This window comes from Colias croceus, chromosome 28, assembly GCF_905220415.1.
Source record: "Colias croceus chromosome 28, ilColCroc2.1".
NCBI lineage: Eukaryota > Metazoa > Arthropoda > Insecta > Lepidoptera > Pieridae > Colias > Colias croceus.
The window spans coordinates 5,483,984-5,499,043 of NC_059564.1; the positions used below are offsets into that span (position 1 = coordinate 5,483,984).

General features: G+C 32.9%; 1 protein-coding gene and 1 long non-coding RNA gene across 2 annotated transcripts; both read left to right on the plus strand.

Moving 5' to 3' along the window:
- Nucleotides 1-8: 8 nt before the first annotated feature.
- On the plus strand, nt 9-603 carry LOC123704036. Its single transcript, XR_006753077.1, has 2 exons — nt 9-202; nt 234-603. It is a non-coding gene; the product is annotated as an uncharacterized LOC123704036 (long non-coding RNA).
- Nucleotides 604-817: 214 nt separating this feature from the next.
- On the plus strand, nt 818-13,040 carry LOC123704034 (F-box/LRR-repeat protein 20). Its single transcript, XM_045652284.1, has 13 exons — nt 818-989; nt 3,990-4,103; nt 4,774-4,857; nt 5,377-5,484; nt 6,086-6,183; nt 6,919-6,985; nt 7,242-7,344; nt 7,736-7,821; nt 8,311-8,493; nt 8,869-8,970; nt 10,064-10,151; nt 11,128-11,252; nt 12,453-13,040. Exons 1-13 carry the CDS (start codon nt 960-962, stop codon nt 12,558-12,560), a joined length of 1,296 nt encoding a protein of 431 aa, XP_045508240.1. The 5' UTR covers nt 818-959; the 3' UTR covers nt 12,561-13,040.
- Nucleotides 13,041-15,060: the final 2,020 nt, after the last annotated feature.

A 15,060-nucleotide genomic window follows, 5' to 3' on the forward strand; every position in this document is an offset into this window, starting at 1 on the left:
GTGGATATTGGATTATACTCTGTCCACTGTTCACACAATATTAATATGCTCATATGGTACCTAATCGTTCCTTGTAAATTAATGAGAATGATGATCATTATTCCAATGAAATGTGCATATTTTAATAATTTTTACCGCTCGTTAGAATTAATGATCTTTGAATCATGTTAAAACAGATAGAACGGAAATAGAGTGAATATAAGTATTAACACAGACTAATAATAATATACTAGGTATTATTAAATTTAATTTCATCCAATTAATATACTATTTAATATACATAGGGTAACAATGGTAACATACATACTAGGTTTTCGCATTTATTGAATTTTATATTATAGAGATCCGTTTATTAAAGTTATAGGGAATGTGTTATAATCATAGACGTAATATTAAATTAGCTACGTCCATGATTTTAACGTAATTTATTCAAGACCGAAAAAATTAAACAGATTCAGTATCAAACCTAGGCGAAATAATTTATAATCTGTTGTCATCTGTCAATCAATCCTCGTTATTTGACATAATTGACAGATGACACATTATTTTGACAACCGGTTTTTGAACGAGTGTAAAATAGAATAAAAAGAGCTAAAAAATATCGATTGATTGTTTCATTAATTAAATGCATTCTCATAATCACTTCATGTTATCGTTATCACCTGATTAAAAAAATATTGTTTTGTCGACAAACAAAATGCTACCTGTATCATAAATGTCAGATTGTTTCTGAACGCACTATTTAATGCACAACCATAGAGGAAGGATGTATAACCACAGAGTACTTTTATATATATAATGTATAACTGAGATGCACAACGAAGAACGGGGTATACTCGGTCGGCGAAAAATTAAAAGACGTCCATATTTGTTGGATATTTCACTAATCCGTGGTTGTGTATTTAGGGCCAGTGGACTATAAACTCAACACTGTGGCTAAGGTGACCCCGTTCCCGAGTATGACTTATTCCGGAAGGAATAAATTCGAGGTGAGCCCATAGTTCGCATCCTACCTTTGTTTGTGTTTTCATCAAAACAGCTGACATCAATGTATCGAAGTACCAAACCCGTTTCTTTGTTCTCCCATGCTTTGATAATCACCGACGAAAAAAAAAGATCGAAATTTAAAAACATCTCTATAAATGCGATTTTTTCGAAGTGACGAATACATAATATTATGTGTTTGGATTTTAATGTAGTTATTAATAATTATATAAACACATTTAATTTCTTTGTTGCGTCGCCGGTTTAATGACCTTAGACGTTCAGTCAACTCTTAATCACCAATTACCGTTATGCGAATCCCAAAATTACGTGACCCCTGTGATTATTTTTAATTAGAATAAATATAATTGAAATAAAGAAAAAATGATCTTTTTAATACATAATATACAAGATATGTTTTCAATCCAAATAGATGCATTTTAAGTAATGTACCTAATAATTAATGTATTTATATTCAAATCAATGAAAAGCTATACTTTTGTTAAAAAATATTGAATTGAAAAAAAAGTGAATATAAAATAAATACCATTTGAAAACAATATATAGCCCCCGGAAAACTTCTTGGCCAAAAAGTGGCGTGGTGGGGGAAGTTGCGCATATAAAAATGTACTAAAACTTGATGTGCAAACTTCCCCCACCACTCTTCTTTTTAGCCAAGAAGTTTTCCGGGCACTATACTAGAATTTATTTATTATTTATCCTCACTTCAATACCTCACTTTGATCATCGAGGTTGCCATATTATTACTTGTCACAATGCTTTACTAGTCCAGTAGCTTATGTTTTTTTTGGATTTAAATTTAAAAACACAAGTCAATGTAGAATTACTCAAGTCAACACAATTAATTAAAAATAGGGTCATAAAATATATAAATAAATAAGAAAAGTATTCTATATACATAACAGAACATTTCTTTAATGTTCTGTTATAAGAATGCCTCTTCGTCTAAAACTTAACAACTATGTACTTAAACATTTCGTCAAGAATGACTATCTGTTAAAATTCAGCAACAACATCTGTAGCAACGTTTTAAAGATTTAACTATACATAGGGACAGACAGACAGCGACAATAACTTTGTTTTATACTATTTAGTTATAAGTATTAGAATTATTTTCTGTACTTATTGAATGAAAATAAAAAAAATATTTATTTCAGCCGAAACACAATATCAGTAGAAATTTATCGATTTGAGAAGAATTTTCTGTAGCTTATTACGCATATTAATATTTATTAACAGCACCCACACTAAGAGAACTTAAGACAAAGGAGAATGCCCATGAAAGTATGGACCACAGTATAGTGTTGTGTCAATGCCAGAGTTGTTTTGGAGGGTTCTTCGATATTCAAAAGATTTTTACCAATTGATTTTTTTGTGATAAAAACAGGGGTTTTCAAGATATTGAGAAAAATGTGAATTAACCTCAAAACTTAAATAAACCCGATTTAGTTAGGTTTATGTGTGATTTAGGTAGTATTTTATCGTCTGAAGGTTATTTTTCGTTTAACATATTTAATCTATGCGTAGAGCTTATGCTTTCAGACAAAGTCTATCTGTTCATCGGCTAGTGTAGGTAGGCACCAGAAATCTTCCGGGACGGATTTCAAGAAAACCTAAATATATATTAAAAAAATGCCAATAGAGTTTTTATTCGGTTTACATATTGTTGTTGTTGTTTGAATCATTTTTTCACTACATATTCGAAGAAAGAAACAAATAAGAAATAACTGGTTACCTACCAAGCTATGTCATAATTATATGTATTTATATTATTTTACTTCACTATATATGTTAAAACAACCTACAGTGTATAAACAATACCTTACAGAGTGATTTTATTTTAATTGATTTTTTTGTAATTCAATGAAAACAATATTAGCTATTTACCATAGTAAATGTCATAATACTCACCGCTTGGTTACCGTGGTAACCAGTAATGGATACTAAATCTATGGTAACGGATCTAAACAATTACATGTCTTATTAGATTTTACAAAACATTCCCTGGTCAAAATATATTTTCCGATAGTAAGAAGGCCTCTAAATTGCCGAGATTTTTTTAATAGTATTTTTATCTTGATGCATGAGAAAAAACCTGTACCAAAAATGTAAATGGTAATGGACACTAAATCTATAATAACGGATCTAAACAATTACATGTCTTATTAGATTTTACAAAACATTCCCTGTTCAAAATATATTTTCCGATGATAAGAAGGCCTCTAAATTGCCGAAATTTTTTTTTTTATATATTGTTGTCTTGATGCATGAGAAAAACCAGTACCAAAAATGGGCATTCTCCTTTTAATATAATAAACATTTATTTAATACCCTAACAATTAACGAATAAATTTTCATGAGAAGGAAAAACTATTAACTAAAACCAACCAGGAAATAAAACAAATTTATTACCATAAAAACAACATTTGTCACATATAAAAATAATCATATTCACAGATAATACAATTAATATACTACAGACTTGATAAAATAAGGATTACACAGATTAGATAATAGTGCTTATAAACATTGTTATTAACAACATAGGAGTAACATAATTATATTATAGACTCAATTTGTCACAAGACATGAGTATTTTTATACATAGCAACGGCGTCACAAAGTTGATTTTAATATTATTAACTAGTGTTTAGAGCAGTTGGCTTCTTACCTGGGTAGAAAGAAGCATCGTCTGTATAGGAATTGTAATGCAATCTGGAAGAAACGTTTTTTAATATTTGACTGGCCGGTTGGGTTGGTTGGTAGTGGCCCTACCTTCAAAACCAGAGGCAAATATTTGCATGATAAACATAGATGTTTGCTCTGTGTCTGGGTGCCAATAATTATAAGTATTTATTTAAAAATTATATAAGTATGTTTATCAGCCATCTGGCTTCCATAACACAAGCGTATGCTTAGTATGGGATCAGATCTTGCCGTGTGTGAAAACTGTCCTGAAATATTTATTTATTATTTGTTTACAGATCGCTCGGTTTTCGGGCGAAGATGAAAATCATATAAACAAAAAACTACCAAAAGAACTACTGCTGCGAATACTCTCTTACCTCGACGTAGTATCGTTATGTAGGTGCGCTCAGGTAAATATAATGTTTTTATAGATTTTATATTTTTACGTGCCTCCTTGGTGTAGTTGTTAAAGGATGTTAGTGGCTTTGATTCCTGCTAGGTATTAAAAAAATTAGCATAAGTCTTTAACGCACTTTAAACCACTAGACTCACTGTAGCCTATTAAATGGTCGCCAAGCAATTTCCGATCGTCCGATTCATTGAAATTAACACCTTATTACATGGCACTAATATTCAAAATCTATTGTATTGATAATCAGAAAACTCTGCCTCAGACACGCCGCACGCGTAGGCAGAGTTTTGTTTTGGACGATTTTCGACCGTGATTGTGATTCTAGTTGTTAATGTACGTCATTTATTTTTTTAGTTAGTTCACTTACATCGAATAAAATTTTCTAAGGAAACAGATATGAAATGCATCTGATTAACTGGGATAAGCATTATTTGCTTGAAATTTGCTTTAGAGCTAGCGTGCAAGAGCAAATTTTGTCTCCGCAACTATTTAGTCTCTCCCATCAACTCTATGGGCTAGTAAGAAAGTGCGCGCACGTAGCGACGCAACTCCCCATAGAGTTGATGAGAGAGACAAAATAGTTGCTCTTGCGCGCTAGCTCTTACAATAACTTCAAATCTATCCTTACAAATGAAAAACAAGCATTAATAAAAAAAGCTTTATTCCAGGTATCAAAGTTATGGAATATCTTGGCACTGGACGGCTCTAACTGGCAACGAATTGATTTATTTGACTTCCAAAGAGATGTAGAGGTATGTATCTAACTTATTATAATAAACTAGACACTTCTCCCAGGTTGGTTTGGTTAAAAATATAATATACAGGCCTATAAGGATAAATATTTATACAGGTTAAAAATATAATATTAAAAAACGGGCCGAATTGAGAACCTCCTCCTTTTTTTGAAGTAAGTTAATAAATAGCATTCAGTCACAAACTTACAAAGCACATGTATAATGGGTTAGATTCGAGACAAAATTTTTTCAAGTGATCTTATTTGATGAGATGATATTTTGCAATGATATTATAAGTAAAAAGATGTATATATAAGTTATTAGCGCTCCGGGAGTGGCACGTTGAAATGTGGCTTATTAGTCACAATTCATATCAGTTGTCTCTTTCACTCACGATAGTTGAATCATGCCATCTCACTGTGACGTCTAATCGTGTGTGCGTTAGTGTGCCGTGTTTGAAGATCTAATTTTGTGTTGGCATTTTTCCTATACTAAATACTACTAGATCTACTTAAATTGTCTTTTCATCAATTCCAGGGTCCAGTAATAGAGAATATATCGCAAAGATGCGGCGGATTTCTGCGTCAACTCTCACTGAGGGGGTGCGAGAGTATAGCCGATGGATCTATGAAAACTTTAGCTCAAGTAAACACTATTTTGACTATATTCCTTGCTAGCTTTCCGCCCGCGGCTTTGCCCGCGTTTTCAAAGAAAAACCCGTTCCCGTAGGATTTCCGGGATAAAACCTATCCTATGTCCTTTCTCGGGTATCAAAATATCTACACACCAAATTTCATGCAAATTGGTTCAGTAGTTAAGGCGTGATTGAGTAACAGACAGACAGACAGACAGAGTTACTTTCGCATTTATAATATTAGTATGGATTTTGTCTTATTTTTGTTGTTACTCCAGTTCAACAAGGTTTGAAGAGGGATTGTTTTTTTTTTCATTTTTTATGCACATTTCATAGGATTTAAGCTTGAAATCGACAAAATACATAGAAAGTCATAGAAACACAACATTGATCAAATCGGTCTAGCTAAACACGCTTGTGCGTGACTAAAAAATACAGATTCATTTTTATATATAGGTACAATGTTTTATTTATCAATTGACTATATTTTTTTAGAAGTATTTAAAAAGTTTTTTTCTTTTCTGTGTTCAATATTAAACCTACCTATATTGAAAGCAGTTATTTCTATAGTTCTTAGAAAAAAAAAATTACAATAAGTTACTAATTTTTCAGTCTTGTCCGAACATAGAAGATTTAAACTTGAACAAATGCAAGAAGCTCACGGATCAAACGTGTCAGGCGTTGGGCAGGCGGTGTAGCAAGTTGCAAAGGTAAACATACATACATACACATAACTATTAGTAGTGAAGTCCCATGTCCCCTAGTGGGGTAAGGGGCAGATGCATTATACATCTGTTTCACTGATCGATTTTCTTTAGGGACAAGTAGGTGATCAGCCTTCTGTGTCCTGCCAGACCGAGACATTTTTTTTTCTTCGTCTCCACCGGGAATCGAACCCAGGACCCCTCGGTGTTACGCTCACGCGTCAACCACTGTACCAAGGAGGCGGTCAATGATATATGTGTGATTTGCCACACATATTTGTCTATTAGACAGTTGGTCTATTAGAGTGTTTTGATCCCCATGAGAAACTGGATCGATTGGCATCAAAAAAATTTTTTTTGAAAACTGCCGATTTCCTTGCTGACCGTACATTTTTTCAAAAATCTGTGAATGCAGATTAAAATTTCTCAAGAATTTAAGGATAGTCTCCTAAGAACGTTTTCATGTAGCTACAACGGTTAAGGTACCTGCCCTTCATGCCCCATCTTAACCTTCCACCCTGTATACTAAAACCTTCCTCTTGAATCACTCTATTAAAAAACCGCATCAAAATCCGTTGCGTAGTTTTATTGATTTAACTTTTAAGCATACAAAGGAACATAGGGACAGAGAAAGCGACTTTGTTTTATACTATGTAGTGACTAGCTTAGCGTATTATTATGTCAAATTGTTATAAATCAGTTTTCCTTTGAAAATGATTAAGTATTACATTTATTTTCTAGGATCAACCTCGATTCCTGTCCAAGTATATCAGATATATCATTGAAAGCTCTCTCAGATGGATGTCCAGTAAGTTGTCATAAAAAATAACATTATGTCAAATAATATGAGTTGACACAAACTGACATGACCTGTTTTGGCATAAATATGACATATGACAGAATCAATTTTTATTATAAAAAATATTAATTTATACATAAATAATATATCACTGAAAGTAATTTAATAAAAAAATGTAACTTGAATAAATAAAATAATATTTTTTTTATCAAATTACTACATTTTATTAAATATTTTATGAAATTACTACATTTTATTATTTCAGTTATTAACACACGTAAATGTGTCCTGGTGTCAGTCCATAACAGAAAATGGCGTCGAGGCGTTGGCAAGAGGTTGTCCAAAGTTAAAGAGTTTCATCTGTAGAGGTACAGCAATTTTCTTAGCAGTTGTAAACTTTTGAAACATCATGTAGAATACGATTTACGAAAAAATGTACGTTACTCAAATGAACGAAGACCCGTAAAAGTCATATTTAGTAAAATTATCGGATAAACATGTCGATATATATAAAAATCTGTATATAATCTATACTTAATATTAGAAAGCTGAAGAGTTTGTTTGTTAGAACGTGCTAATCTCAGGAACTACTGGCCCGATTTGAAAAATATTACGGTGTTAGATAGCCCATTTATCGAGGAAGGCTATAGGCTATATATTATCACGCTAAGACCAACAGGAGCGGAGCAATGCGGGTAAAACTGTGAAGCGAATGAAGCCAAGAAAAAAAAAGCGAACTAACTAACGAAACTATTTCAGGCTGTAAAAACGTCAATGACAAAGCGGTATCATGCTTGGCAACATACTGTCCAGATTTGGAGGTACTCAACGTGCAGGGCTGTGATGTGAGTATTTATTGGTCAATTATTTTAATAAAACACAATAAACAATTAAGTTATATAACTTATTGTCATATGACATGAGATAACATATTTTTAAATGTATATAAGATAACAAATTGTCACGACCATGACATAAATCATGTTTGTACAAAGTATTAGTTATAATTTTCATAGTGTAGGATTACGTATTTAAATAAATATAAAAAAAATTATCGACAACAAACACACACACAAACACTAACTTTATAGTTAAGTACATTCTGTATTTAAGTGTAAGATATGAGGGTCAATTCGCGCATAAAGAACAGCGGCTGACAGCGATTTTTGTGACAAATATTACTAATAATTTTGAATCTATTTTTGTAATATATTCGCTATTCGATTTATTTTTGTGTATTTGCATGCCTAACTATTGTTATTTCCTTGTATTTTCTATGTTCAAAAGGAGTTCATGTTTTTTAATAATATGTTTATCTACGAATCTCTTACCAGAACATAACAGACGAGTCCATATCCCGTCTGGGCGGGGCATTACGCAGACTCTGCGTGTCTGGTTGTTCCCGTCTGACAGACGCATCATTATGTGCTCTAGCCGCACATTGTCCAGATTTGGCCACGTTGGAGTTGGCTCAGTGCGCTCAGCTTACTGATGCTGGCTTCCAGGCACTTGCTAGGGTAAGTGTCTAAAGTGTCTGGTTGGCAGTGTCTAAAGTGTCTGGTTGGCAGTGTCTAAAGTGTCTGGTTGGCAGTGTCTCAAGTGTCTGGTTGATTGTTTTTCCCTGTTGATTACTGTATTGTGTGCGTGTGAGTAGAAAAATAGTTGTTTGGTTGGTTTGTGCGTCTAAATTATGGGATGAGGTGTAATTCTAGAGTGTCTGGTTCAGATAATTGTTAATAGAGCGTCTGGTAAGGTATATCTGCTAAAGTATGTTTGTAATTGTGTGATCTCTAAGGATACAAGATGATTTTTTTTTCATTGGCGAATTGGATTATTTATAAAAGCAATTATATTATTCGCACAGTGTAATTTAATTTTGTCTGTCTCCACAGAGCTGCAGAATGCTGGAACGGATGGACCTAGAAGAGTGTGTTTTAATAACGGACACGACGCTTGTACACTTGGCCATGGGCTGTCCGCGGTTAGAAAAACTGGTAAATTAATATTAATGACTGCCCTAGCGATCAATTGCTTCAGAATTTATTATAAACTAGCTTTCCTCCCGCGGCTTCGCCCGCGTTTTCAAAGAAAAACCCTCATAGTTCCCGTTCCCGAGGGATTTCCGAGATAACACCTATCCTATCTCTCAAGTTGGATCGAACTGCACATGGTGTGCGAATTTTATTATAATCGGTTAAGTGGTTTAGGAGTCCATTGAGGACAAACATTGTGACACGAGATTTATATATATTAAGATTTGATGAAATTACCTTATACGTAACTAACTATATGCTATTAAACAAAGGTATAACGTATTATAAAACTAGTGAATATTTATCCAAATGTTACCTTTCCGTTGAGAAAGTTATCACAATCAAGTTGAAAATCTTTTTTATCAGAAAGTTTTGCCTCTAAACAACATCCCCTTTTTTTCAGAAAAATTTTTTTGACAACCCTAATATTAGCTTAACCTCTAAATAACATCGATGTATGTACTGTCACTATGGTTTGTTTGCAACTGTCTGTTACCTAAATAACTTGTGACTTTTGCGGAAGTAGTGGGTTCGAATCCCGCCTTGTGATCAAATTATTTCTAGTCTTTAAAAAAATATATTTATACAGAATTTAAATTCCATAAAACACTTAATATCAAATTCAACTGTGACTTCGTTGCTATCTGTATCCAATACATATATTTATACTAATATTATTAAGCTGATGAGTTTGTTTGTTTGTTTGAACGCGCTAATCTCAGGAACTACTGGTCCGATTTGAAAATTTTTTTCGGTGTTAGATAGCCCATTCATCGAGGAAGGCTATAGGCATAATCATTACGCTGAGACCAACAGGTGCGGAGCAATGCGGGTGAAACCGCGGAGCGCAGCTAGTTATTAATAAAATACATTTATAAGAACAAACACCACCTATCTAATTTTAATTCCTATGACAAATCCTATCCAAAGGTTGCCTGGCAGAGATCGCTTATAGCGATAAGGCCGCCTATTTAACATATTATGATTTTCTTTTCTTTTTGTTTATTCTTTTTGTGTGTGTTAAATAATTTAAATAAATAAATATATTTTGCAGACGCTATCTCACTGTGAGCTGATAACAGACTATGGCATTAAACAGTTGTCAATGTCGCCTTGTGCTGCAGAACATCTAACTGTGCTGGGTGAGATGTTTTTGTGGAAATAAATATAAATATGTATGTATAAATGAAGAAAAAGAGTATGGGATGGGCGTAGTATTTATTGGTGGTGATATTTCAGATTAAATCTGTACTTTTTATATGTATGAAGGTGTTTTTGTCGCATCGCCCGCGTGTCTAAATCTTATATCTAAAATATAATAAAAATGGTGCAGTAGTTTTAAGTTTATCGCGAACAGAGAGACAGACGCAGCTGATATACAATTTTGTTGTTACAAACATTAAAACAACACAAATTTACTACAACACTATAGTAGAGCCATTTTAATAGGCAACATTTGACAGTTCAACAAAATTCAACAACGTAACCTAGTAACGACGACATAGAATAACATGATATTTCGTTTTGTTAGAACTGCATATTTGCTTAACTTTTTTCAATTATGATTACATATTTATAATAATAATGACCGATACAAGTAATTTTAAGATTTCATTTTACTGATAAATCATACTTAACATAATAAACAATTTCTGAATCGAAGAACTGACGTCGCTACAATTTTGTGTCAATAAACCTTTTTTCTTTTTAAATACCAGAGACGTTACTCTAAAAATCGAAATCTGACATCTAGAATCGAATGCATTGATTACTTGTGAATAAAAATCATCATAAATTAATAAATTCGATTGACAAATGTTTCAAATCCGTATCGATTAATTCACTTTAATCGATGTTTTTAAGCAGGTTACCTCTCTTCGAAGATAAAATTGATAGACGTCAAATGTTGCCTATTAAATTGGCTCGACTATAATATATAAAAATCTTATTCTTTTTATAATTTTGCTAGCTGTGCCTGTGCTTTGTGTTTAACCTATATTGTTGTGAAGTTTCACCCAAATATTTCTAGTATTTTGTAGCCAATTCCTTCACAAAGCTACATTCAAATTTTATCTCTTTATAAAATTAGCATAGATAATATTTATTTCATTATTTCAGGATTGGACAACTGTCCTCTAGTTACTGACGGCGCGTTAGAACATTTGATATCGTGTCACAATTTGCAATTGATCGAATTGTACGACTGCCAAATGGTCACCAGGAATGCTATACGGAAACTACGTGTGAGTATATATATAGATGTGCTAGCTTACCGCCCGCGGCTTCGCCCGCTTTCTCCAAAACGATTCGAGATTTAAACTATCCTATCTCTCAAGTTGGATCGAACTGCACATGGTGTGCGAATTTTATTATAATCGGTTAAGTGGTTTAGGAGTCCATTGAGGACAAACATTGTGACACGAGATTTATATATATTAAGATTTATTTTATTTAAAAGGGGTGACAGACGTACGAGTAAGTACGCGAACTTGTGGCTCGACGACCTTTTTCGCTCGTGTGTCACCCCAAGTACGCGTACTTAAAAACCGTCGAGTAAGTTCGTTGACGATCCAACATGTTTGAAATTTTACTCGAAGCCCGCCTTGGCTCGCACGTCTGTCACCGCCGCGAGCCGAGTAAGTACGCGAACTTTAAAACCGCGACTTTAAAGTTCGTACGTCTATCAGCCCTTTAATACTTGCTGTGGTCTGCGGTTTTACCCGTATTGCTCCGCTCCTGTTGGTCATAGCGTGATGATATATAGCTTATAGCCTTCCTCGATCAATGGGCTGTCTAACACCGAAATATTTTTTCAAATCGGACCAGTAGTTCCCGAGATTAGCGCGTTCAAACAAACAAAATATTCAGCTTTGTAATATTCTAGTATAGTATAGATAACACAAGTATACAACTTGACATTTTTACATCACGCCTATCGTATTAGCGTAAGTAACACATTTTTGAAGTGAAACTTCTTTAAGCGCGTTCAGAGTAAAATTCCAGGTCGCGTCATGGCAATACCGTCACGTCATGGAGTAAGGCGACGATTTTGGTATCTTTGAAGTGCCAAAGAAGTTTCACTTCTGACACGTGTGCTCGGTACAAGCTCTTTCGTTTTAAATGTTATTTGTAATAATTATCTTATTTGCGAAAAAACGGGTTCGAATCCCGCGTACCTTGAGATTTTTACTGTTCCTTATATATTTTCTAGCTTTGCTAAATCCTAATAAATTATATACTTAAACCTTCCTCTTGAATCGCTCTATCTATTAAAAAAACCGCATCAAAATCCGTTACGTAGTTTAAAGATTTGAGCATACATAGGGGCATAGGGACAGAGAAAGCGACTTTGTTTTATTTATTTATTTATTTATTTCATTTATTTCAGATAAATTTAATATCCATATAGTTGTTTATACCATTTGATATTTATTTTTGTACAGAACCACCTGCCAAACATAAAAGTGCACGCTTACTTCGCGCCCGTGACTCCGCCCGTCACCGGCGGTGGAGCTAGACCGAGATACTGTAGATGCTGTAACATCATATGAAATATCTTAAAATTTATATGTAGATAAATGTCGTGTTAGGGATTAATTGGGTTTGACATGGAAAATGTCATGTTTTGTCATTGAGATACTATTACGTATGGAGACGACACCGCCTACATCACTTATGTTCCGCTCAACATAGGTCAAATGGCCTCTCAATGTCTCCTCTATACGTAGTAATAATAGCTCAATGTGTTTTGTGTGTAATTTTGACATTTATTGTTCAAGTCATGTCGAATCGGGTATTAAAATGTCATGAAAAAAAACACAGTTTTCAAATAGTTTGGTAGTCTGTGGATCATTTATGTATTGTATTATATGATTTTATGTCAATAAATATGTATTTTTTTGTGTTTTGTGTAATTTTGATATGTATTGTGGTTTAAGGGTGCTTTTCCACGAATAATGAGTGAGGATGTGTGGCGGGGAATGTGTTTGTGAATAACCAATAGTATCGCTTCATTTAGTGTGAAGTTTGAAGCGTTTGAAGCGATACTATTGGTTATTATAAATTTATAAAGAATAGAAAAAATTCGATCACGAGGCGGGACTCGAACCCGCATCCTTCGCGCCATTCCGGGGCGGATGCCTAACCAACTCAGCCACTCGTGACCCGCCTGAGCAATCGAATTTATATTTATAAAGCATGTGAATGCCATAAAAGCCAAAAAAAATATAAACTATTGGTTATTTACAAACACATTTCTCGCACTACATTAGTGGATAAACACCCTAAGAGTAGAAATATACTTTTTGTGTGTGTAAATTGTTTTTGTAATAAAGTTGTTCATTAAAATCCGCTTGTAATTTTTAAGTTGAAAGTTAGAAGTTGATTTCTTTTAAATTATGTATTTAATCAACAATCGCAAAAATAAGTAAACTTTGATTTGTTAACGTTCTAAATGTATTTTCACAGATAAATAATATGTATATATAAAATGTTTGAGCCCGATTAAACTCTTAACATATTCTTAGTTTGACATATTATGTTATCGTAAGCTAATGACAGGTTATGTCAATAAGTGTTCGACGTCATGTCAAGTTTGTGACTAATTTATGTAATAAGTCATGTCAATAAAAATGTTTGTCGTGTGATTTTTGAAGTGAAACTTCTTTATCGGGGTTGGAAAAAATTTAGTGTAACATTTTTTCATTACGCGTGACATTTTTCCGTTACGCGCCATCTTTTTCTTATCCCTACCACGCGTGATTCGACGTATTTCTGTAAAGTTGCATATAGTAAATTATTTTTTGAAAAATAAGGTCGTAAAGAAGTTTCACTTCTTACGCGTGTACACTAGTACACGCACACATTTTTTTTTATATGCGTTCGTTGTTACAATTCACAGTGCATATTTTTTATATGTAATGGCAATATCTTTATGAACTTGTATTATATATTTAATATTATATTCGTCATAATGTTAATTTTATTTTTGTCAAACAAAAATTGTGTGTGTTTTTATGTATATATCTAATAATAATTAAACACTAATGAGTTTAAGAATCTTATTTTTGTAAATGTTTTTTTAACATGTCAACTTTGTGACAGAACATGTCAATCTGTCAAATCATTTATATTTTTGTATTTTTCATGTCATGATTGTACTATCTATACGTAATATTTGTGATTTAAAAAAAACGGAGTTATGTCATTTTTTATGTATATGTCAAAAAATGTCAAAATGGAAATTTAGTTTATTTTGTTATTTTACAATAAGTACCTATAAATATAACAGTATGATTTTTTTAATACAATTATTATACAAACCTTTTAAAATTGGGTTGATCATCCTGGAAAATCGTGGGAACGATGAGACCGCTATTGATGAAATTTTTAGTCAAGTATAACTTTTGTTGTAAATCATGTTATTGGGACGTAACTTAGTGGTAGATAACTTAACTAGCTTTAAACGCGACTTGGCTTTTGCCTATCCTGGATTAATTTAGGTTATTTTTTTTATTGGAGAATTCCGGGGAAAAATTATTGGAAAAAAATCATCTCGTTATGTATGTTTATTTCCCCCTTTTTGGTATAGTGGTAAGCATCTGAGCTTAGAATTGAAAGGTCCTAGGTTCGATTCCCGATAGAGACAAATATATATCTACCTTGTAATTGGCACAGAAGATTGATCACCTACTTGTCCCTAAAGAAAATCGATCATTGCAACAGATGTATAATGCATCTGCCCCTTATCCCACTAGGGGACATGGGCTTTTTTTATTCATATTTGGTTTTTAAGTGAGAATTCTGTGAAAGTTAAAATTATAAGCCAAACAAAAAAAACTATTTATTTTTTCTTACTGTCATTATTTAAAAAACATTCTACCCGCACAATTAACAAAATTGAAATAATATCAATGTGCATACTTTGTTGCTTACCTTGAAATAATTTTTTTTTTAAATAGTCCTTTTAAATAGTCGTATCGTGTAAAAAATATCGTGTCACACGATATCGTATCGGATGGTGTAAAACTTTGGGGAATATTTTATGGGACT

Bases quoted from the DNA above. Each gene is read 5' to 3' on its own strand.
- LOC123704034 (XM_045652284.1), top strand. From the start codon at position 960: ATGACTTATTCCGGAAGGAATAAATTCGAG. The intron at 990-3,989 runs GTGAGCCCATAG...ATTTGTTTACAG, and splicing joins CCGGAAGGAATAAATTCGAG to ATCGCTCGGTTTTCGGGCGA. The intron at 8,971-10,063 runs GTAAATTAATAT...TATATTTTGCAG, and splicing joins GTCCGCGGTTAGAAAAACTG to ACGCTATCTCACTGTGAGCT.